Consider the following 25,974-nt stretch of genomic DNA (forward strand, 5'->3'; position numbering starts at 1 on the left):
GGGAAAGTATTATGAAAACCCAATAAAATTATTTAAAGGAGGAAAAATTATTAAATACTCGAGGACAAAATAGTTTGGACAAAATTAATAAACAAATTTTCAAGGGAATTTTTTAAATAAAACCTCCCATAGAAACCTTTGTGAGGCAAAACACCAGACTTCCTGTGGTAAAACAGCACATGCAATTAACATGCAAGTACATGCAAGTCAGGAAAGTTCTAGACTTTTGCTCAAAACCTCCTAGGACCAAAACCTTTAACCAGCCTTGCGATTTTCAGGTAAATATCTTCAAATATGTCAATGAATTTGCAAAGTTTTTTCATAAAAACTCTTAAAACACTTTTTGGAATAAATTCGAAGACAAAAAGGACTACAAATTTTTCTTTTACAAAAGTCGCCAAAGCTTAAAGAAGCCCATCAACCCGCTCTGATACCATGTTACAATATTTTATTATTCATAGACGAGTAATTACAAATGGAGGTGTAGTCTTCTCTTATAGATTTACAAAGACAAAGTTACTAAAAGAAACAATTAGTAACTAAGACTGAAAATAGAAACTAACTACTAAACTTGAGAGTAACTAAGATGACCATTGAAGAAACATTGCATTATTTATTAATACCCTTGAGGATAGTGTTGATAGAATATTAACAATTTCTTTGCCTGCTTTGTTCTTGCTGGACATTGTTAGGGTTTCTTTTTTCACCGTGTCGATATAATTCACATTGCAGATAGTAATCTCAGGAGAAGGATTGCATCACTCTGCACAGAGCTCAGAAAAACCCAAAGAGAGGAATGATTGTGGAGTCGCAGAAGGTGTGTCCTGAAATTTTGATATCAGTTTAAAACTTTTTGTTTTTTAAATGAACCTTGAACCAGTGACAAATTAAGTCGATAATATGATTCAAAGCAGAATTATTAATTGCACAATTGATGTAAGAATTTAGGAATGCACTTTTGCTGTCACACCATCTAAAATTTGTTGGAATATAGATGGTCAGATAAGGAAACATCCCTTAAAGCCATACTTGGAGTACATTGGATATCTTTACCAACGGATAGAGCCTCTGTCTGAACAGGAACGGTTTGAGGTATTTTGGATGAAGCTGGTGTTATTTGATTGTTTTTTTGACAATGCTTGTGTTGTTTTGATATTGCACTTGAATACGTGTAATTTGTTGTATTTTTCAAACTAATTAGTATTGCTCTTACCTTTTTCTTTCAGCTTGGGTACAGGGACTTTTTACAAGCTCCATTGCAGGTAAGAGCTAGTGCTTGAATTGGTTGAAATCTATCTTTATAAATCAGCATAAAGGGTATCCTCTATCTTTAGTGTTTTGACTTTCTAGAATTGGCAATGCTGATACTATTTTCTACTTTGTTTTTGAATGGTAATTGGCCCATGGGTTGTTTGTTCATATATGTGAAAGGTCTTCCTTTTTTCAGGATTATGACTTTTGGATTACTTATTTTGCAGCCTTTAATGGATAATCTTGAGGCTCAAACATATGAAACATTTGAGAAAGACACTATGAAGTATGTTCAGGTTGGTTAGATTTGTTTTGCAGGTTTTCTTGTCCAATGTAAAAGCTTTGGGATTTGGAGGTGGATTGGATGAGCAAAACTCTAGTTTAGATTCTGCTTGACAAGTTATTAGTGACTGTTAAAGAAATTTATGATATATTCTTATAGATTCTTCTTGGTCACAAAACTATTCTTTGGTTTATTTCACATTTTACTTGATTAATGCCTGAACAGTATCAGAAAGCAGTTCATGCAGCCCTACTTGATCGGGTGCCTGAGGAGCAAGCATCAACAACTACTACTGTAAGTAGAAAAATATATGACACAGCTAGTGACATGCTTTCTCATCTTTCTCAATATTCAGAACTAACCTGTAGTTCCTTGTAGTTTTAGTGTCTATGTAGAATGTGCAAATGTACATCTCTGTGACAGGCTTCTTAGCTCGTACCAGTTTAACATTTTCATCAATACAGGTACTCATGGTTGTAGGTGCTGGCCGAGGACCACTAGTAAGGTGTTCATTGCAGGTTGGAGTTTCACACATCTGTTTCTGCCGAACTGTTTAATAGGTGTTTTTTCTGTTTATTAATTCTCAATGGCTTTACGTTAAATATGTATTTACCAAGAGTTATGGTTCAGGCTGCCAGAGAAACAAGTAGAAAATTGAGAGTTTATGCCGTGGAGAAGAATCCTAATGCAGTTGTTACACTTAATGTAAGTTAGTCTTTTGTTTTACAATGCCATCTGCTTTTATGTTCTTATGCATACAAATTTTACATCAGACGCTTTCGTTGAGTAAGACATATACAAAATTAGTCACCTCTGGATCATTCTGAGATCTGTAGGAGCTATATGGTTAAAACAAATTAAAAATTATGCAAGAAGAATATCAATTATGTGTGGTTCATGGGTGAAAGGGTTCAAAATCATATAAAGTATAAACTCTGTTGCAAAGGGTTCAAAATCATATAAACTCTGTTGCAAAGGGTTCAAAATCATATAAACTATGTCGCAAAGAATTTGAGTGCAGCTATTGGTTGGAATGATCTAATTTTCTCCATAAAAAGTCAGTATTAATTTAGTTATTGATAGAAAATCACTTTATATGTGACTTAGTATTATTAAGAACTGATCTATAAGGTTGAACATTTATAGTGCTATTAAAACTGCTTTTAGAGGTGATAATGAGTACGGCAGGTTCACACAAAGCAATATCTTCAAAAAACAGATCACCATGCAGTATAAGAACATTTAGAATATTTAACATCTTTCTGAGATCTACTTAGCTGTTGTGTATAACCCTGTTCATGTCGTAGGTAAGGTCTCACTTAGAAATGTCCTTATGGATGTACAGGAGAAAACTAACAATATTGACAAGTTTAAGGTTGACCAATTTGAAAGAGTTTACACTTCTGGGATCTATACCTGTGTTCATATGTCAGGTAGGATCTAGCTTAGGAATGTTTTTATGGACATACATAGAAGAAAATGAACAGTATTGACCAATTTGAAAGAGTTTGCTGGGGTGTATGCCTGTGTTCATATGTCAGGTAGGATCTGGCTTAGGAATGTTCTTATGGACACACATAGTAGAAAATGAACAATATCAATATCTTTAATATTAACCACTTTACAAGTTCTTACCCTTTTGGGCTATGAGCCTCTGTTAACATCCCACATAAATTCTAGCTTAGAATGCATTAATGCAGACATTCAGGGGAAAATCGAGAATAAGATGGCTGCCCTATGATATGATAGATGGCAGAGGATATTTTGGAACTCTATGATAGTATTGACAGGGCTCCATTTATAAGATGACAAATTACCTTGCATTACATTAGAATTATAATCATCTCTGCAAACAAGCAATAACATCTACCTTTAATGCTCATATGTCTTGGAGTATGTTTAGATGAAAAACAAAGATATCAAGTGCCTCATCAAAAGATGAAAAAGGGAAAAAAATGCATCATGTGACGCAATGAAAGGCAGGAGAATCCCCAAAGGTGATGTCCAAACCCCCATCAAATAACCACACAACGGAAACACAACAACAATGCAAGGTCTGATACCAAATCACAACTCTTTATTCATAAAATACCTGATTACATGCAATATGCCCGACTGTAAGGCCTTTTGGGTTAGGGCCAAATACAAACAACAATTACAATACCAGTTTTGCAAGATCCCACAAGATCCAATTACCAATTCCAGCTAGCTAGATCCACAATTGGATAAGAACACTAAGAAGAATCCACACTTGTACCCTTACGTCCACGAAGCAATTCTCTGGTTCTCAAGCCACAACACTAGCTCTTCAAAAATTCGCATCTACACTTCATCCCCTTCTCCAAGTTGGAATGAATCATCATCATGCCAAAAGACTCTACAAGACCCCTTACTTAGACCCAACTAAGCCACAAGTCAGCCCAACTCATTATAAACTAAATTAAATCCCATACATTAAATATAGGTCAAACCACAAGTCGGCTATAACACTAAATTAATTCCAAAAGTCGGCTCACAGACAACTCTACACCAACATAAACCAAGACTAAGCCGAGTGTTAGCAAAGCCAAGTCAAACACCAGTAAATTCCCAAGCATTGCCAAGCTCTAGAGACCATGTTGAGTTCCAAAGACCATGCTGAGTAACACAGTGTATGTCGAGCTCCCAAAATATGATGAGCTCCTAGGCATAAACTATGCCCAACAGCGATCGAGTCCACAACTACAAACCAAAATTCCTCCAACATGCAGGATTGCAAGAAAGGCTAGGATGTTGTAATGTGCCCTACTTAATGTGAGCATTAGGGTCAATAGATTAGCCTATGACAGGAGCTTCTGTAGGCTAATGAAGTGGTTAGGGAGTTCATTTTGCAATATTTTTAGGAGATACTAACTTTAGTAAGTTAATGGGAGTCAAGTGATATGGAAATTTCAGGTTTTCGGCTTGGTAGATTCGGTTGAGCTCTTTCTGATGAGCTATCATACATGGTATTCTGAGTTTGACTCTTATGTGATTTTAGTGCCGAAGTTAATTTACTTTAGTATAAAGTGATAATTAAATAAAAGACTTATCAATTAAGTCACTTTATTATAAAGTTGTTTTAAAAAAGTATTTCCCATTTATCCCACATTGCTTATGCAAATGAAGTCAACTTCTTGGGGGGCTTTATATTCTCTTGGCTGGAATGAGTTGGGCATGCTTGGATGATATTATTATAATGCTATTTGATTTTTGGGAAATCTAATTGTTGAGCTTGGAGGACGAAACCCCTTTTTGCTAGCATTTTCTTCGCTGTTGAAAGACATAGTCAGGAGGATTATCGGGTGTTTTCATTTAGAAAACAGAGTGGGATTTATTGGTGATTTTACACATGATTTAAGAGCTCCGAAGTTTAGGTTATGCAGCCATGAATAGTGTTTTGCTACAGTGTGTGTGAATAGTGTTTTGCTATAGTGCACGTGAACAGTGTTTTTGCTACAGTGCCTGTGAATAGTGATTTTGCTATACTGCGCATGAATAGTGTTTTTGTTACAGTGCACATGAATAGTGTTTTGCTACAGTGAGTGTGAATAGTGAAATTGCTACAGTGCTGCGAATGTGCGTGAACAGTGTTGCATTGAGTTTTCTTGCCCACTTTTGCTGGTTAAAAGTTTGCAGATCACTACTTCCAAGTTCCTTCCATCATACTATTCATTTTAGGCATTGTAATTGTTAAATAGTAGTCTAAATATCTGCTGCAGCCTATAAGACAATTGTATGTAAACATTTTTATTGCAAAATCAATATTTTATTTGCAAATATGGAGGTTCTAGACTTTGCACATTTATACTTGTATGTTGCTAAGTGTTTGACAAAATGCCATGTTGAAAATAACCAAGGTTGCATGGGTACTCGTACCCACATCCTGGTACTCGTACCCACGTACCCAAGTACCGGGTACACGTATCCCACGTACCGCGTACTCGGTGGAGAGCATCATAGCTAAGGACCTTGATTAAGATTCTTTTTTTTTTTTTGTTTTTTGTTTTTGTATTAGCTTGTTGTTTATCAAACTTAATTCAATACCAAATCAGTTTGAAACTTTGATACTCATTAACAATAAACTTTATCACTATTCAAGTCAAAAGTTTATCAATTGCAATATGTCATTGTCATATGGTTTAGGATCTTCTTGTTCATGTTTAAAGTCTGCCTTCTTTGTTATGCATCTAAGCATTTATCATGTATTATTATTTCAAACATATAGCAAATCTGAAACTGAAAACAGTACATTACATTTGCAAACTTTATCACTATTCTTGTTTTGAAAAACCATTGTCATGACTCATAAAATCAGATTTTTTATAGATATAAAAGTGTAATTTTTAAATAAGTTTGACATACCCAAGTACCTCCGTCCCCTATTATGAAAAATACTTTAAACATTCAGCAATAGCACATATATATATATATATATATATATATTTGACTTATGGCTTATATTTTCAAATTTCTTGTTTTGAATGCTCAATGTCATGACTCATGACAGATATTTTGATTTTTATATTTTCTATAAAATATTAATTATATAGAAAAAATTAGGCACACACACGTACCTCCGTCCCCTATTTTGAAAAATATGCGTACCCGTACCCGCTCCCGTACCCGTTCCCGTTCTCGTACCGACGTACCCATGCAACCTTGAAAATAACACTCTAATTGATAATACTTAGTAGTTTGCAAGTCTCATCAAAAAACAAAAAGGGGTGGTTATTATAGTGGTATTAGAGCTTTAAGTCCTGCCATCCTGTGGAAGCTTTACAGGGAATTTGGAATAGTTGGATAGAGAGAAAAATGTTTGACGAAATGTCAAAACACTAAAGTAAAAAAAAAAAAAAGGTTAAGAATGTATGTTTGAGCATGCGACAGAGGCCATTTACTTCTGTCATACCAGAGCAAGACAACAAAGATTTGGACTCACATAGCGAGCAATCTAGTTCATCCATGCAGGTGGACATAGAATCCAGTCATATAGGCACATAAGAGATATTCTTTGAGCAAGACAGTAGTATGGGTAACCAAGATGACGGGAATACAGGAGTAGGCAGCGGTAGGAATGTTGGTGCAGATTAGGAGGAGGTAATGTTCAGACGGTTACTAGGTACATTACAGGAGGGGCAACGTATGCAACAAGAGCAGAATAGGCGAATGGATATGATGTTGCAGCTTATGGCTAGACAAATGGGCGTAAATATTAATCCTGGTGATGCAAACAGTGGTAATGGGGGCAGTGATAATAATGGAGGCCGAGGCAACAACAATGGCCCTGAGAATAACATTAATGGTAATAATAATGGACATGGCAACAATGGGAATGAGGCTGATAATTTTAGACATGTTGCACGCCTAGCTCGGACAGCGAGCTCGAGACCTCTTCTACCCACCTTTCCACCCAAAGATCCAGTTCAACTAGTAAACGAACTGTAGATTATCGAGTTACAAGATCAGTTCAGAAGGGACGGGGAGGCTAGTGGACCGAAGTTTCAGGCGGATATTTCCCTCAGAGATGAGACACATGCATAGAGTAGGAGGGAGGAATCAAAACTTTTGAGCTGAGAAAGAAAGTTGGAATTTTTTTTTTACCTTATTATGATGCTTCAGGGAAGATGACTGCACGAGCTTGGGTGGAGAAGGTAGATACATACTTCCAGTTGAATCCGATGCCTGAGGAGGAGGCTATCAAGTATGTGGCTATTCATTTGGAAGGTCTAGCGCATGAGTGGTGACACCATGGCATGGTAACCTTGGGGCATTATCAGATCACCTCTTACGAGGAGTTCATTGAGAGACTCATAGAGAGATTTGATACCAAAGATCCCAAGTTACAGTTTAAAGAGTTGACACAGCTTAAGCAGTGGGAATCAGTTGAGACATACATCAATGAATTTCAGAGGTTAGCTATGTTGGTTACAAACATCTCAGGGAGGAGATTAGTAGTGTTATTTATGGATGGATTCTCAGATCCCTTGAGGGGTTAGGTCAAGGGGCATGACCCAACTACATTACAGGAGCCCACTAAGAAGGCTCGTGACTTAGCACCTTCTTCTTTTAGGAGCAGATTTTAGCATAAGGATTCACATATGAAGAAGGAGAAGGAGAAGGACAAAAAATCTTTTCACGAGGATTCTCATCCAAAAAGTGATAATAAGTTGGACAATGACACCCTGAATGAGTGGAGGAGAAGAAGCTATGTTTTCATTGCAGAGAGCCTTGGGATTTATCTCATAAGTGCCCTCTCAAGGCTAGGGCAAATCAAACAAAGTATTTCTTAGCGGAGGAGTCATAGTGAGAGGAGGATCAATACTCTGATTCGAAGCGTAGCACTCCAGAGGAGAACGACATTCCTAAGGATGATAGGTCATTGGCACGATTGACGGGGGCTCAAAATGTGATCACATTTAGGATCAGGGGTACTATCTAGGGGCAGAAAGTGATCTCTCTCATTGACACCAAGGTTACACATAACTTCATAGATGTACGGCTGGTAGTCACGAGAGGTTTACAAACTGAGGAGCATGCTGGGTTTAGAGTCATGGTAGCTAATGGTGACAAATTATTATGCACTCGGAAGATATCTAATCTTCACATCAGGTTTGGAGATGGCTATGAGTTGGAGGATGAGTTCTATGTAGTAGACATGGGAGACTATGATGTCATCCTCGACATGACATGGATGGCTTCGCTAGTTGAGTTTACACTCAACCTAGCAAAATTGGAGATGAGATTCCAGCATGAGGGAAGAACTATTGTACTTAAAGGACTTTCGGATGGGAGTTGCAGATTAGTCTCCTTAAGGAGAATGTAGAGACTTTTTCGGCATAACGACATAGAGTGGGCAGTAGAATGTTTCATTATGCCAGATCCACGGGAGCCACAGGTAAAGAGTCATCCACTAGATATCCAGGAGATGCTCGACAGGCATGCCAAAGTATTTGGCAATATTCCACATGGGGTCTCTCCTGACAGGGGAATAGAGCATGTTATTGAGCTCGAGGAGGGAGCCAAACCGGTCATGATTACCCCCTATCGTCATCCTAAGAGACAGAGGGATGAGATAGAGAAGGCAATTAAGGAGCTATTGGAGATGGGGCACATTAGGTCTAGCAAAAGCCCTTTTGCTTCAGTAGTAGTTCTAGTGAAGAAGGATGGGACGATGCCCATGTGCATCGATTATAGGGCACTACATAAGAAAACAATTAAAAACAGGTATCCCATACTTAGGATTGACGAGCTGATTGATCAGTTGCATGGGGCATGCTTCTTCACCAAAATTGATTTACGATCCTAATACCTTAGTCACAAGGCTCGCCGAATTTTCGGCTTGAGGTTAGGAATTTGGCGAACCCATAAAAATGAAAAAAATCCTATAAATTCATCATTAAATTTGTACGGAGTTGTTTTTTGGGTTTCTGAAGTAGAAAAACTTATTAATAATGCCCTTCGTCTGCTGAAAATGCATCTAATCATATCTGTAGCTCGGCTAGGGAAAAAATGCATTGAGAATAAGATTGTCTAAATATCCAGTCGTGTCTGAAGCTAGCGTCGCGTTTATTTGCTCCAACCTCCTGTCATTCACCTCTTCTTCACTTTGTTCATCATTTACTCTCCATTTAGAAAATCTCTGCGTACACTTTTAGCCGCTTGTGTTTCCACTTATGCCAATGGCCCAACATTTTCTTCAGCGATGAGGATTTTTTATTTATTTGTTTAGGTTTGAACGTTTATTAATAAGGTTATAAATTTATAATAATAATAATAAATCTTATTTTTAATATTAGGTTTCAATATGTTATAAGAAAGATATTTTTATTATTGTAAATATTTCTATCACTATATAGTTATGGTAGGGAAACATTTATATTTAATGTATATTTATTTATTTAGTATTAGTGAAATGTTAATATTTTGTATGTACTATATTTATTTATGATTATTAATTTATTAATTATTACAATATTTTATTATTATTATTTTAATTTGTCATATTCACAATTTTATTTTATTAGTAAAGATTAAATAGAATTATAATTATTTTTTATTATACTTATGTTTATTAGCAAAGGAAATTAAAAAAATCATATCATACTTTACAATCGTCTTCACAAAGTTATAGACCCTCTCATAACTAGGAATCAAGATCATATTATTTATATATTTAAAAAAAATTATATATGGCGAATTTATTGTTAGAGTTTTTCCATATATTTTGCCTTGTCGAACTTTAGCCGAACTTCATAGTTGTTGAACTCGAATTCATATTCGAACCTTGTGACTTAGCCAAACACCATTAGATTCGGATGAGAGTAGAGGACATCGAGAAGACAACCTTCTGATGTCATTATGGCCACTATGGGTTTATGGTTATGCCATTTGGGCTAACCAATGCACCCGCTACATTTCAGAGTTGTATGAACCAGGTATTTAGGAGGCAGTTGAGGAGATCCGTCTTGATCTTCTTTGATGACATCTTGGTCTTCAATAAATGCTACTTCACCAAAATTGATTTACGATCTGAATACCATTAGATTCGGATGAGAGCAGAGGACATCAAGAAGACAACCTTCTTATGTCACTATGGCCACTTTGAGTTTATGGTTATACCATTTGGGCTAACCAATGCATCCGCTACATTTCAGAGTTGTATGAACTAGGTATTCAGGAGGTAGTTGAGGAGATTCGTCTTGATCTTCTTTGATGACATTTTGGTCTTCAGTAAGACTTGGGAGGAGCACTTACAACATCTAGACGAGGTGTTATCTATTCTGGAGAGAGAGTCGTTGCATGCCAAGGAATCTAAATGCGAGTTTGGCATGACTGAGCTCCTTTACCTTGGGCATATCATTAGTGCAGATGGCGTTTGGGTTGATCCTGAAAAGATTAGAGCTATTGTAGATTGGCCTACTCCCACAAACCTCACATAGCTCAAGGGGTTCTTTGGTTTATGTGGTTTTTACAGGAGGTTTGCTAGGGGATTCTCACAGATTGCTGCACCTTTGACGAATCTCACCAAGAACGGGGCCTTTACATGGACAGAGGCAGCGTAGAGATGTTTTGACCACTTCAAACAGGTAATGTCATCTTGTTTGGTTCTAGCTCTACCTGATTTTACAAAACCATTTTTGCTTTAGTGTGATGCTTTAGGAGATGGGATAGGGGCAGTATTGATGTCGGAGAGACACCCCATTGCATTTGAGAGTAGGAAGCTCTGAGGAGTTGAGAGGAGCTATTCTATCTATGATAGGGAAATGTTGGCCATAATGTATGTGTTGGCCAAATTTCAATCTTATTTGGTAGGTGGGTGTTTTATGATCAAGACCGATCACAATAGTATTAAATACTTAATGGGCTAGCGTGATCTTAATGACCGGCAGCAGAAATGGGTTACCAAATTGCAAGCTTATGACTTTGACATAGAGTTTGTCAAAGGTAAGAAAAATGTGGTGGCTGATGCTTTGTCTCGGAGACCTCACTTATATGCTTTGGCAGAGGTTTCAGGAGATTGGAGAGATTGGATTGCAGTGGAGTATACAAGAGATGATTAGGCTTCTAGGATAGTTGCGGGCACCATTTAGGATGACAGGTATGCGGTGTTGGATGGGTTGATTAGATTTTATGACAGGGTTTATTTGATCCCTACATCACAGTTTAGAGAGGAGATTCTGAGGGCATTTCATGATGCACCTATAGCTGGGCATCCAGGGGTCTTCAAGACCTACAAGCAGATCTGAGAGCGGTTCTCATGGAGAGGGCTCAAGGATGATGTTCAAAGGTATGTCAAGAGTGTGTTGTCTGTTAGCAGAATAAGGGAGAGCACACGTTTCTTGCAGGTTTACTACAACCCTTGCCCATTTCGGATGGGAAATGGGAAAGCATTTCTATGGACTTCATCATTGGTTTACCATGAGTGCAGGGGAGAGATTACATCTATGTGGTGGTAGACTGCTTGACAAAATTCACTCACTTCTTTGCTATTCCATCCCCTTACACAGCAACACAGGTGGCAGATCTTTTCTTCGGAGAGATATTCAGGTTACACAAGCTAGTTAGATTCATAGTCAGTGACCGGGATAGTAAATTTATGAGTGTTTTTTGGCAAGAATTGTTTAGGTTGTGTGGTACAAATCTTACACCCAACACTAGTTACCCTCTGCAGACAGATGGGCAAATGGAGATTGTGAATAAATGTGTGGAGGGATATTTGAGAAACTATGTGAGTGCTCAATAGAGAGCTTGGGTTAGATGGTTGCATATGGGACAGTACTGTTATAATACCACATATCAGATGTCCATCTAGATGACTCCTTTCATGGCACTATATGGTTATGAAGCACCTAGCTTCATCGATTTGGTTTTGGGGGACAACAGAGTGCCCAAAGTTAAAAACTTATTGCAGGATAGTCAAGATGTCCTGAGAGTGCTAAGGGAAAACATACAATAGACTCAAAATCAACAGAAGTTGTATGCTGATCAGCATAGGGTAAAGCGTAATTTTGAGGTAGGGGATATGGTTTACTTGAGGCTATAGCCATATAGACAGTCAACGTTAAAGAAGAGCGAGCCGAGAAGCTGAAGCCTAGGTTTTATGGCCCCTACAGAGTGATTTGCAGGGTGGGTGAGGTCGCCTATGAGATTGAGCTTCCAGAGGGTAGTCGAGCACATAATGTGTTTCATGTGTCGAGACTTGAGAAAGCCACTGGTCAATGAGGAGGGGAAGCTTGTGTTGGTCCCTGAAGCTATTTTGGATACTCAAGAGAGGACTCTTAGGAACAGGGTAGTTACTGCTAGAGGAGGATGCTACTTGGGAAAAAAGAGCAGGTATTGCAACATCTAGAACTGAGATTGCTTGAGGGCAAGCAATTTCAAGGGGGGCGAATTGTAATATCCCCTACTTAATGTGACCATTAGGGTCAACAGATTAGCCTATGACAGGAGCTTCCATAGGCTAATGAAGTGGTTAGGGAGCTCATTTGGCAATATTTTTAGGAGTTACTAACTTTAGTAAGTTAATGGGAGTCAAGTGATATGGAGATTTCAGGTGTTCCGCTTGGTAGATTCGGTTGAGCTCTTTTCGATGAGCTATCATACATGGTATTTTGAGTTCGACTCTTATGTGATTTTAATGCCGAAGTTAATTTACTTTAGTATAAAGTGATAATTAAATTAAAGACTTATCAATTAAGTCACTTTATTATAAAGTTGTTTTAAAAAGGTATTTCCCATTTATCCCACATCGCTTATGCAAATGAAGTTAACTTCTTGGCGGGCTTTATATTCTCTTGGCTGGAATGAGTTGGGCATGCTTGGATGATATTATTATTATGCTATTGGATTTTTGGAAAATCTAATTTTGAGCTTGGAGGATGAAACCCCTCTTTGCTGTTGAAAGACACAGTCAGGAGGATTATCGGGTGTTTTCATTCAAGAAACATAGTGGGATTTATTGGTGATTTAACACATGATTTAAGAGCTCTGGAGTTCAGGTTATGCAGCCATGAATAGCGTTTTGCTACAGTGCACGTGAATAGTGTTTTTGCTATAGTGCCTGTGAATAGTGATTTTGTTATAGTGCGTGTGAATAGTGCTTTTGCTACAGTGCGCGTGAATAGTGAAATTGCTACAGTGCCGTGAATAGGGAAATTGCTACAATGCCATGAATAGTGCTGCTATAGTGCGTGAATAGTGTTGCATTGAGCTGCTACTGTGTGTGAATAGTGTTGCATTGAGTTTTCTTGTCTGCTCTTGCCGATTTAAATTTGGGACGCTATCATTTCATCTGCAGATCACTACTTTCAGGTTCCTTCCATCATACTATTCATTTTAGGCATTGTAATTGTTAAATACCAGTCTGAATATTTGCTGCAGCCTATAAGGCAATTGTATGTAAACATTTCTATTGTAAAATCAATATTTTATCAGCAAATACAGAGGTTCTAGACTTTGCATATTTATTGCTGTATGTTGCTAAGTGTTTGACAAAATGCCATGTTGAAAATAACACTCTAATTGATAATACTTAGTAGTTTGCAAGTTTCCTCAAAAAACAAAAAAGGGGTGGTTATTATAGATGCTCTTGCATCAGACACCCTAAGTTCGAAAAGATGTTCTAGTAGTTGGAAGAACATCTTTTGGGATTCAACACATAAATCTCAAATTGGTTCTTTGGATACATATCCTCCAAAGTCCTCAACTTGTACACTTTTTCCCTTGTTCTTCTTCTGCTTCTTTATATCCATCCTTGGTGTGCTATAGGTCTGTTTTCCATATTGATCTTCAACCTTCTCAGAATCTGCCAACTCAACTCGGCTACCAATACTTAGGTTTCTCCTATCGAGCTTTTCATTCTGTAAAGGAATCAAGGAAAACTTCCTGCCATCATTCTGAATAGTAAACACATTCTTGACACAATCATGCACAACCCTGCAATTATACTGCCAAAGTCTGCCAAGCAAAACATGACAATTGCTCATGTCCACAATATCACACAACACTTGATCCTTATACTGCCCAATTTGGAAATCAACAAGGCATTGCTTCTTCACTTCCAAAGCATGTTCTCCTTGCAACCAGCCAATCCTATAAGGATAAGGTTGTCTCACTCTCTTCAAACCAAGTTTTTGAACCATCTCCTCAGCAACAAGGTTATCACTGCTACCACCATCAACAATCACTTTGTAGACTTTTCCACCAGACTTACAATAAGTCCTGAACAAACTAGTCCTCTAAGAAGAATCCAATGTCCTCTTACCAATCAGTACTTGCCGTGCCAACAAACTCTCTCCTTGCTCAGGTTGACTGTCCTGGACTGTAAACTTAGTCATAATAACAATTGTCCTACCAATTGGACATTCAAAAGATCTATGCCCTTATTTACCACACTTGAAACAATTACCTTTGAACCCACCTCCACCTATCCTCTTTTTCTGATCAACAAGTTTTGGTTCACCTTCTGCACTCGGTTTACCTTGTGCCGAGCTATCCCGCTTCTCCTTCCCTCTAGCATTACCTTGACTTTTCCTCTTCAACTTATCTTTTGCCTTCAAAGCATACTGATAAGCATCCTCAACTGAAAAAATATTCAACATACTAACCTCATCCTGAATATTGAATCTCAAACCATTAATATACCGAGCTACCTTTTCCTTTGACAATTCTCTATGACTAGACCGGATAGTCAACTTGTAGAACTCCTCGGTATAATCCTTCACAGACATATCTTTCTACTTCAGATTTTGGAACCTCTTAAACAACTCAAGTTCATAATCAACAAGGAATCAACTTAGCCTTCAACTTAGTCACCATCAATCTTCATCTAGAGATCTTCATTTCACCTTCCTCTTCTCTGTCTCTTTGCAATTCTTTCCACCAAAGAGCAGCATGTCCTTTCAACTTAGTTTGTGCCAGCCTCACTCTGAGCGGATCCTCAATATCCTCAACCTCAAAGTAGTCTTCCAACTCACCAATCCAATCAATCAGGTCTTTAGGGGTCAAAGTACCTGATAAATTAGAAACCTCCATCTTATGCATCAGCTTCAACTTGGATCCAGGTTGAGCAAACTGACTAGCGCTAGTTCCAATAGGTCTCTCCACACGATCAGTTTTGTCCTCACCACTAGATCCAGCAAGTTCAAAGTCTTCAACAACTTTCTCATAACTACCTTCAGTACCCACATGCCTAGGTATGCCACCCAAAGCACTCACAATTTCAGCAATCATATCACTCTTCATCAATGCAATCTTAGATTTTAACTTTGCTCTAATCTTTTTTGAGATTCTTTTTTCCACAACATCACTAAGATCATTAATTGCCCTAGCGTCCAATCTTCTTGGAGGCATCTTCTAAAATATTTGCTAACCCTAAGCAATAGATCAACCAATCCAGAAGATCAATTAGCTGCACAAGATCAATCTTCTCTGTAAATCCTCGTGTAAACTGTCTTAGCTTTGGCGATTTGTCCACACACCCAGGAACAACCTTTGCTCTGATAGCACCTGAGACAGTGCAAGGTAGGAGAATCCCCAAAGGAGATGTCCAAACCCCCAACAACTAACCACACAGCGGAAACAAAACAACAATGCAAGATTTGATACCAAATCACAACTCTTTATTCATAAAATAATTGATTACATGCGATATGCTCGTTTGTAAGGCCTTCCGGGTTAGGGCCAAATACAAACAACAATTACAATTCTAGTTCTGCAAGATCCCACAAGATCCATTTACCAATTCCAGCTGGTCCAAATCCACAACCGGATAAGAACACCAAGAAGAATCCACACTTGTACCCTCAGGTCCACCAAGCAATCCTCTGGTTCTCAAGCCTCAACCCTAGCTCTTCAAAAATTCGCATCTACATTTCATCCCCTTCTTCAAGCTAGAATGAATCATCATAATGCCAAAAGACTCTGCAAGACCCCTTACTTATAACCAACTAAGCCACAAGTCGGCCCAACTCATTATAAACTAAATTAAATCCCATACTTTAAATATAGGTTGAGCCACAAGTCGGCTACAACACTAAATTAAATGTCAAAAATCGGCTCACAGACAACTCGGCACCTACAGAAACAAAGACCAAGCCAAACATCAATAAATTCTCAAGCATTGCCGAGCTCCAGAGACCATGCCGTGTTCCAAAGACCATGCCGAGTAACACAGGGGATGCCGAACTCCCAGAGTATGCCGAATTCCCAGGCATAAACTATGCCCAACAGCGACTGAGTCCACAACCACAAACCAAAATTCCTCCAACATGTAGGATTGCAAGAAAGCTTAGGATGCTCCTGCATCAAGATAAAAAAGAAATAGAAAGATACAAGATCAACCCATTGGAGGAATTTCCATCTTTAACCAAAATCAAGAAACTGTTGCGAAAGTTGCAAATATTATTTTTGTTACATAAAGTGATGGTAAGGGTCCTCTCCCATTATGTTAATTTTGCAAAAAAGAAGCATGCAGTATATGATTGAAGATGACAAAATAAATAATAGTAACCTTGAGTGTGGTGACAACCACCCTTGAAGATTATCACTATAGAAATTCTTATCACCATAACATACTAATGTATAATTGTAGATGACAACAAAGACAAGCACTTACAATAAAGGCTGTGATGTCCCCAATTAGGAGCTCTTTTAGATTTTTGTAAAATTTTTCTAGTCTCGTTATATTTAGCTAGTTCTAGTTAATGGTCATTTAGGCTTTCTTTTTAGTTTGCTCATCCATTTCTATTTATAGACGGTTTTAATTAAAACAACTTTGCTTTTTTGTTCATGCTATTATTAGCGTTTGTAAACTGTATTTAAGAGTTCATTGATAATACAATCATTACCCCGTTTTTAACAATTTCAGCTTGGTGGGCTCTAGAGGCCAACTTGCATAGTGTGTGGCAGTTTTCCTTTGAGGCTGATGTTGGAAGGAACAAGTATGTAGAGGGGTGGTTGTTTGTGGCTATGACATCAATTGGTATAAATGTCAAAAGCATTTAATGAATGCAGAGGCAACTCAGACACAAACCTGAGAAGCTTCAAGATTGGGGGATAATGTCCATTGCCAATAGTACTGCTCAGTCATCCATTTTCAGCATTATTAAATCAATGCACACTTTATTCATCTCTGAGATACAATTATGAAATCTGCAAGTTTATCCTGAGTTGATTCCTTCATATCTAAAAATTGAAATGAATTTGTAAGGTTCTGTTTCTCATGCTTAGAATATTGTTAAAAGTGTATTTACTACAAAGTTTGCAAAATTTTATATGATGGTATATTTTTATGGTATTAGAGCTTGGCATTCTACCAACCTGGGGATCAATAAGTGACAGAGGTCAGATATGCCTACAGCAAGAAAAGGAGGCTACCATGGGTGATGGAGAAATAGCAAATCCTCAAAAAATCATCTGTGAGACCAAAGAGTTCCAGAACAGCATGAAGGGTACCATGATGGGGATGGTTCAAATTTTCAGAGGAATGAACTAGCAACTGAGCATTGTACAGAACGGGGTAGAAGGAAGATGTTCGGGTGGGGAGAAGGCCTCAATAAGTAGAAAAACTATTGGGTCAAATTTTTGGAATAAGAGGGAGCAACAAGTAGAGAGGAAGGGCAATTTGATTTGAATGGTGAGATGTAATGTCCTCTTTTTTTGGGACATTATAATTTTGTGTGGCTAGCTCACTTCGCCTAGGTTTCAGGGGTGAAAAGGTTCTTTATAGGGTTCAGTTCGAGATTTGGCCTAGACATTTCCAGTTCCAAACCCATCAGAGCAGTTTTGGCAGGTTGTTTAGATGCTTACTATTTTTAGTAAGTAATCATAGCTTAGTATTTTCGGTACCTCAGTGCTGGGTTGGAAGCGTCTTGCCAAGAGCTTTCCAACGAGTTATTGCACATGCTCATCAGAGTTCATTTGGTCAGCTATTTTAATGCCTAATGACTATATGGTTTACTGACTAAGTGACTATTAAAGTTCATTTAACTTGTCACTTTATTTAAAAAAGGTACTATGTTCACTTAAGTGACTGAAGGACAAAAAAGTTGCTTTATCCCACATTGCCTGAATGAGCGTGCATCTCATTGGGAAAAGTAATAAAGGTACAACAAGCTCCACTTGAGAGGAGATATCAAGAATATAATATTTGAAATAAATATTAATCTGGGAGCTGGAAACAGTTGTCGGTTATTTCTTCGAGGATGCAAACCCTTGAAGGAGTATTTGAAGGTTGGATGCAAACCTAGCCTTCCTACAAGTTTTATCTACATTGCCAATTTGACTGTTATTTTTGTTTATAAGATTGGATTTTCCGGGCTGTTGCATGTTATTGTATTGCTGATGTATAATACAGTAATGTTGTTTGGCAACTATTTGTATTAATTGCTGGTTTAAATATGTATTTCTAAATGTTGGAAGAAATAAACACACTTTCTGGGTTTTTTCTCGTATGCAAATTTGCTGGCTGTAAATCAATTGAAGTTCTGGAATTTATATCACATAGTGGTTTACTATTCAGCATTAAAGCTGCAAGTTTATATCAAGGTTTTTTATTAAATATCCGGAAAAGGATATTACAAGGGTATCAGAGCTGTGCATCCTGCCAGCTTGTGAGGTTGCTGGAAATTGTTTATCAAGAGCTTTTATCAGAGATTTCATCTAAAAAAATAATTTGTATGTTATTTGGAGGTTCGAAAGAGTACTTCTATGTGAGAAATAAAGTGATAATATCTGATACAGTTCAAGTTCCCCAGAAATATATATTTTCGTCAGGATGCTACAGTGGCATGAATAGTAAGACGCTACAATTCTTTGGCAAATTGGCAAAATTGATCAGAAGGGTTTCATCCATTGTGAGCACTCAACAAAGTCAAGACCTTTTGCATACATTTTGAGTGGACAAATCATTTATAGTTGTAGATCGATCATCTTGGGTGCCAACAAAGTTTGCCGCCCAGGAAACTTAAGACAACATGGCTTATTAGCATAAAACCATTGCCATGTGTGCAGGTTTGGGTTGTGGAGTCAGGTTTCACAGTGAACAACGAAATAGATATTGGAGTTTGGTATTGTGTTGGTCGACTGGGGGTTTTGGGAAGTTGGAATCCACTTATATCCATTTTCGAAGGTGTTTCCTTTTGCACACGATTGAACCTATTCGCGTGGCCTCTTGAATCCTGCACGTAAGCATTGGAGACTTTGACAGGTGTCGAATTCACCTTGCAACCAGTCGTATTCCTTCCACGGGGTTGGGTGTTGACTCACATTTGTCCACTATGCAGCAGAGTGTGAATGCGCTAATACATTTTGGTGGCGTGGAGAAAGTCTAGTGAGGAAAACAGGTCAGGTCACTACAGGATATCCCTCTCTTATCGTGTACAGGTGACCATGTATATGCCGCCAAAAAGAGAAGCAAGCTAGCAGGTCGACATCAGTTCAGACTATAGTTGCATTGCGTGACTGCAAGTGAAGGTGCCTTGTGGAATGCCTTGCGTGGTGATAGTTGGAAAACGTGTGGACTACAAAAAACATTGCATAACAGTCCTAGGTTCGGGCACTATTGTTTATTTGATCTAATTAAACTCTGCCCAGTTCAATGTATGGCATTTAAAAATTAGTTTCCTTTTCTGTGAAATTATGTATTTGGAAAAAAGTTAACAGGGTGTATCCTTGAGTTTGCATCAAAACTGTTTGACAAATTTCCGGTGTTCATGAAATATGAAATTCTAAAACTCATCACACGGGTTATGCCTAGATACATTATTTAAAAACTTACATATGAACTGTTCGACAAAATTCCTCCACACATAGACCTGCTACCATAACCTTGCTTGCATTGACAGGAGTAATTGTTTACAAGGAAGGAGAAATTTTTGGAGGCATATCTGTTGGCAACGAAGAGAATGATACAACAGTTTTGATGAATGCTTTACAAAGGTGTTGTTCCTGTGCTTGTCATGCTAGTGGAAGATATTGCCATTCTTGTCATCAGAGAGAGCATATTTTAGTACCAGAGTTACCATCAACAATAAAAGGTCCTTGGTTCTTAATTTACTGGCAGACAAAATCAAACATTGTGTGGGTTGGACGAGATGCTTTTGGAAGGAGGAGCCTTTTAGTACATTGGTCTTCACTCAATGATTCACGCTTTCTGCTTTCTTCTGTAGCACCCTTTAGGACTGATAGAAATGCTAGATGCAAAAGTTGCAGACATAGAGTTGCCCAGTATCTAATTGATGATATAATAGAGGAAGGAGTATGCGTATTGCTGTTCGCAGGAGCATTCTGGGTAAGTCCTAACAAGTATCGGGTTGTTGGATTATTATACATTGTGACAGTTATAAATCATTTTGCATTCCGTATTAGCTCATGATCAGGGGTATTATATGTTGTTATAAATTTCGATAAGGAACTGTCCACTGTTAATGAATGTCCACCAACTGTGTGTCAAAATGCCATGCATGCAACTAGTTCATGGGAGTGCATATTCGGATGTATAACCAACTGTTTTGATGAGATTTTTGAGCATCTTTACTATTTAATGCAAGTAAACAACATTTCTATTCTTTCAGTTGAATATGCAACATTTATTTCATGTATTACAGTGTTACTGAGACAATAACAGTTTGTTGGAAAACCATTTGACAAAATTCCTCCTAATTAAACACACATCTATATTTGCATGAGAACTGTTTGATAAAATTCCTTCCGGTCTTTCTTCCAACATTTTGGTCATAATTTGGGCAGAGAATACTACAGTATATTGGATTGGTTACTGAAGACTGTTGGGAGCGTTGCTTGAGACAGCAAACAGAACTTGGACGGATGTGAATTACTGCAAAGACATCTTAGTAGTCCAAACAACAACATACATTATCACTGCACAAACTGAAACATCGTATCAGCAAGCTTGCAAACTGCTTAACAGGATTAAATGGGGAAAATACCTGGCTATAAGTTGCAACAACAGTTAGTCCAAAATTTCCAATCCGATATGAGGGATGAAATAATGGGCATATTTGATGATTATCACAAATTTCTTCCATAGATTCAGAAAGAATTACCCTTCATGGACTATGTTGACTTTCAGCTAGAGCTGCAAGACAAGCCAGATATGATAAGAAACAAATACTTTGAATTGGCTCGAGATCTCCTTGTAGAGGACAGTTGCAAGAATTTGCATGAGGAAGGCATTAATCAACTTGATAGTAGTACTGAAAACGTAGAGCAATCTTTGCATGATAATACACAAAATAATAATAATGATACCAGTATCCTACCAGGTAATTGGGAGACAGGAGTATCTCCTGGAGTTGTATACACTAGTCCTTTTGATGAGCACATTGATGGCCCAGCTAGTAGAGTTGACCAAACCACCAATGTTGGCAACTCCAACATCTTATTTGGTGACATGGAAATTAACGTGGATCAATTTTATGATGATACCAGGTTGGAAATTATGTCAAAAATTGAGTAGAAGCAACTGGGCCGTGATGTTGGCAAGATAGATGATCTAGCACATGCTGAGTTAGAGGATATATCTGAAATTGTTGTTCCCCGAAATGATGAAAAATCAAAAAATTCTATAGAGAACAGCCCACTTGTGTTTGAAGGAGATGGTCAAAAACCATTATCACTCCTTGACTTAGTGGATGATTCTTCCAAATTGGTTGAGAATCTCATGCGGAAGGTTGTGATAGAAGGGAGACATGGTAGTGTATGTGGTGTCACAAGTCCTCTCTTACATACTATTTTTGAAACCTTGAAAATGATAAAATATGAGTATTTGCAACTATTGATGGACAGAGATCTAGCAATAAAATTTGGAACAGACAAGGAGAGAGAGATAGATGAGTTATGCCTTCAATTGAGCTTAACACATTATTCCATCCACAATGTTGAAAATTAAACAAGTGGGGCAGCCACTTATGAAGAAGATAACTGGAGTTCAAGGGCACAAGAAATCATGCAAATCATTGAAGAAATTCATAAAGTGGGTAGATGTGAAGGCAAACAATGTGATTCAATCACGTGTTCCCTATTTGAGATTTCCTATGGTGAGAAAAATTCTATGGATCAGCAAGTTGATGAGTCTGAAAATTCTGATTTTTATGACAGCAACTGTACATCTTCACATGAGCACATGGTTAGTGATACCACAAGTGAAGATAATTTAGAAATTTCAAGTAATGGTGAACCTTCCTTTTATGAGGACCTTGACATGAGCGAGAGTACTTATGGTGGAGTGGGAGGTTCAGATTTATCCTTAGCATGCTCGGAGGAATTTTTCAGCTTACTTAGAGTTTTATCACCTAGCTCTTATGAGATGGCCACAACCTACTTGTTGATTGGGTATTTATCTTGCTGGTATACTCGAGTTATCAGTGATTTACCTGTGTATGTTGGTAATATATTTGCTGATTCTATTTGGCCTTCAAGGGTCAATGAGTTTTTTTGTAGGAGAGGGAAGAGAACACACATTATCATACGTTCTTCATGAGGTGTCTACATTTTTTTTTTAGCAGGGTATTGAAGACAGTGTTAGCACTCATGATGTTAGTGATTCACCAACCACTCTTTCATTTACCCAAGATCATGTTAATTGGGTAGTTGGGGATCTAGGTGTTAATAGTATCTTACATCTAGCGGATTATGCGGTGTTGCTACACAGTCACATGATTATGATTTGTGTGTTTCAACCTTCTGACATATTAGAGATCCAAAGATCAGGATTACTTCGTTTTCACCTGGGTGATATAGTGATTGAGTTAGATTGGCCGGATCTGTCATTGTCATTGGTGCAAATGTTATATGAATTGGTCAATGGTATTTCAGACAGCATGCGAGTTCTCACTTGGGATCCGGGTGGAGCATCCCTATGTATTTCTTTTTATCGGGGAGCTTGTTGGAGCGTTTGGTTGCTATCATCTTGGGGTGGATATTGGTATATTGTTGAGCTCCCATCTTCATTTGATAGTAGAGACTCACAGGGTCACTCATGGAGTGAGGCTTTCATCTTGACTGAGGGTATTGGCACACAGGGCAACAACACATGGCAGTTGGTGTCCTTTTATGGTGAGACTTGGGATCCTGGCATTCAGTTATTTGACACATTGATTACTATTGTACTGTTTCACCATTTTGAGTTTGGGAAGGTGCATGTTAGGGTACATCGATCGAGGAGTAAAACCGCATTCTCGAGGTGAGTATGGGATCCTGGCATTTGGTTTCTACAGGTATGAGCGGATTGCTTGAGGGCAAGCAATCTTTGAGAGGGGAGGCTTTGTAATGTCCCCTTTTTCTGGGACATTATAATTCTGTGTGGCCAACTCACTTTGCTTAGGTTTCGGGGGTGAAAAGATTCTTTACAGGGTTCAGTTCGAGATTTGGCCTAGACATTTCCAGTTCCAGATCCATCAGAGCAGTTTTGGCAGGTTGTCTAGATGCTTACTATTTTTAGTAATTAATCATAGCTTAGTATTTTCAGTACCTCAGTGCTGGGTTGGAAGCGTCTCGCTAAGAGCTTTCCAATGAGCTATTGCACATGCTCATTGGAGTTCATTTGGTCAGTTATTTTAATGCTTGATGACTATATGGTTTACTGACTAAGTGACTATTAAAGTTCATTTAACTTGTCACTTTATTTAAAAAAGGTACTATGTTCACTTAAGTGACTAAAGGACAAAAAAGTTGCTTTATCCCACATTGCTTGAATGAGCGTGCATCTCATTGGGAAAAGCAATAAAGGTACAACAAGCTCCACTTGAGAGGAGATATCAAGAATATAATATTTGAAATAAATATTAATTTGGGAGCTAGAAACAGTTGCTGGTTATTTCTTCGAGGATGCAAACCCTTGAAGGAGTATTTGAAGGTTGGACGCAAACTTAGCCTTCCTACAGGTTTTATCTACATTGCCAATCTGACTGTTATTTCTGTTTATAAGATTGGATTTTCCGGGCTGTTGCATGTTATTGTATTGCTGATGTATAATACAATAATGTTGTTTGGCAACTATTTTTATTAATTGCTGGTTTAAATATGTATTTCTGAATGTTGGAAGAAATAAACACACTTTTTGGGTTTTTTCTCGTATGCAAATTTGCTGGTTATAAATCAATTGAAGTTCTGGAATTTATATAATATAGTGGTTTGCTGTTTATTATTAAAGCTGCAAGTTTATATCAAGGTTTTTTTATTAAATATCCGGAAAGGGATATTACATGAGATAACAAGGCTTCATGATGATTGCATGATGCGTTAGTGTTGCTAAACACAGGGACACGACTTTCATTGAATTTGACGAGATGAAGACAAGGAATTGGCATAGGAGTAGCATGTATGAAGTGAGGAAAGCCATTTGCCTTCTTTTGATGGAGCTGTTAGTTCCTCAAGAAGTACTTTGTTAGCAAAAATTAGACGCATTTTTCCTTTAATCCAATGTTTGAAGAAGAGGTTATCAAATTTGCCAGTTTGCATTTTGAAGGTGGCTGATGAATGGTCTTATGTTATTGTAACCAAGGGCATGATATAATGACCACCATGAAAGGCTTAAGTTAAAGATGGATAGGGACATGTGCTAGGAGAGAGCCAGTTACTCAGTTTAGAGAGTAGCACAGCTGAAGAAAGAGGGTAAAGTGGAAGGCTGTAGCGAAATTTCAGAGGCTTGTGGTGATGATTTCTGATGTGATAAAGCTTCATGAACATCTTTTTGTAATGTTAAAAGATAAAATATTTAACTCGTTTCGACTTGTCTTCGGTTCAAAGATTCGGAGAGAAATAGGGCGATTAATATAGTTTTAAGAGTATTATATTGCACAAGTTCAAAGTTTCAAGGGCTGAAGGGATCCATTGGCATTCCATCCTTGTTTTATCCTTCCAATTAGGGCGGTTAAAGAAGAGGGAAAAGGTAGAGATTTTGGAAAAAATTATGTTCAAATCCCAAAGGAATATGACTTGATTCTTGTTTTATTCATTGTTCAAAATCTTATCAAAAGGGCATTGTGTATGCTGGATCAAGCATTTGGAAGATTTTTTTAATGAGGAATTTCAAACATGTGCAAAGGAAATCCAGAAGTCAATTGCAATGAAATAAAAGAGCATATTTTGGTGCCTCATTGTGATACCTCATGAGGGTTCTAATCTCTATAAAATGCAGCCTTCAATGATGTTAAATGAGAGCAATGGAGAAAAAGAAGATTGGAAGGAAGTCAGCTTGTGAAGAGATGAGAAACAAAAGAAGAAAAAGAGTTCTGCAGGTGTTTTTGGAGGTGTTCAAGGCAGCAATAGAGCTGTAATATGGAGGGAAAAATCATAATTTAAAAGATGATTAAGCAATGAGCATGTGAAGGCATGAAGATTTGATGGCTTGCAGGCATGATGTGTATAATAAAGCTTGTAAAATTTCTGAATTAGGTTTATTGTAGAAATCCTTTTAAGATATATATATTTTTTGAGGAATTCTATTCAAATATATGTTTAAAATGTTCCCACATAGTATAGATTAGTTGGCATGTTTGATAAGAGCCCCCTAATCTTGACTACATCGTATCAACTCTTAGCCAACTTTTCCCTTGTACATTCAAGTGTTGTCTTTGGTGTGCATGATTAACCATAGACAATGACACAGATCATTGTTGCCCTCCCAAGCATAGATGATGTACGGCTATTGTCTCCCCCAATCATTTCTCTTCTTCTAATTCGGTCTGCTGTAGGATTATGTGTATGTTTGATGCTAAGAGAGGAAGACCCATTCTTCCTTTATACCTATTGGTAGTGCCCCTTCACCAAGGGACGTCACTCTTCCAAGTTGGCCCGAATAATTATATAATCAATATAATTATGCTATCAATATAATTATATTATCACAATAATTATGTTATCTATGTCGGTTTGGAGGAATCCGATCATAGCTACAA

At 37.7% G+C, this 25,974-nt stretch overlaps 1 protein-coding gene across 8 annotated transcripts in view; it reads left to right on the forward strand.

Moving 5' to 3' along the window:
* The window catches only part of SKB1 (SHK1 binding protein 1), a 179,741-nt gene that overhangs the window by 68,136 nt on the left and 85,631 nt on the right, over positions 1-25,974 (forward strand). For all 8 annotated transcript variants that reach the window (XR_016364163.1, XR_016364162.1, XR_016364165.1 and 5 more), the window contains 7 exons: positions 733-817; positions 995-1,092; positions 1,227-1,262; positions 1,479-1,547; positions 1,760-1,828; positions 1,999-2,052; positions 2,165-2,239. Coding sequence is in view for 4 of the 8 variants with exons in the window: in XM_089827233.1 (XP_089683359.1) it covers positions 733-817; positions 995-1,092; positions 1,227-1,262; positions 1,479-1,547; positions 1,760-1,828; positions 1,999-2,052; positions 2,165-2,239 (486 nt within the window). In the remaining 4 variants the exon portion in view is untranslated. The remainder of the gene's footprint in view (positions 1-732; positions 818-994; positions 1,093-1,226; positions 1,263-1,478; positions 1,548-1,759; positions 1,829-1,998; positions 2,053-2,164; positions 2,240-25,974) is intronic.

Source organism: Cupressus sempervirens, chromosome 4, assembly GCF_028749045.1.
Source record: "Cupressus sempervirens isolate cs-2001-9-10 chromosome 4, ASM2874904v1, whole genome shotgun sequence".
NCBI classification, from domain to species: Eukaryota; Viridiplantae; Streptophyta; class Pinopsida; order Cupressales; family Cupressaceae; genus Cupressus; species Cupressus sempervirens.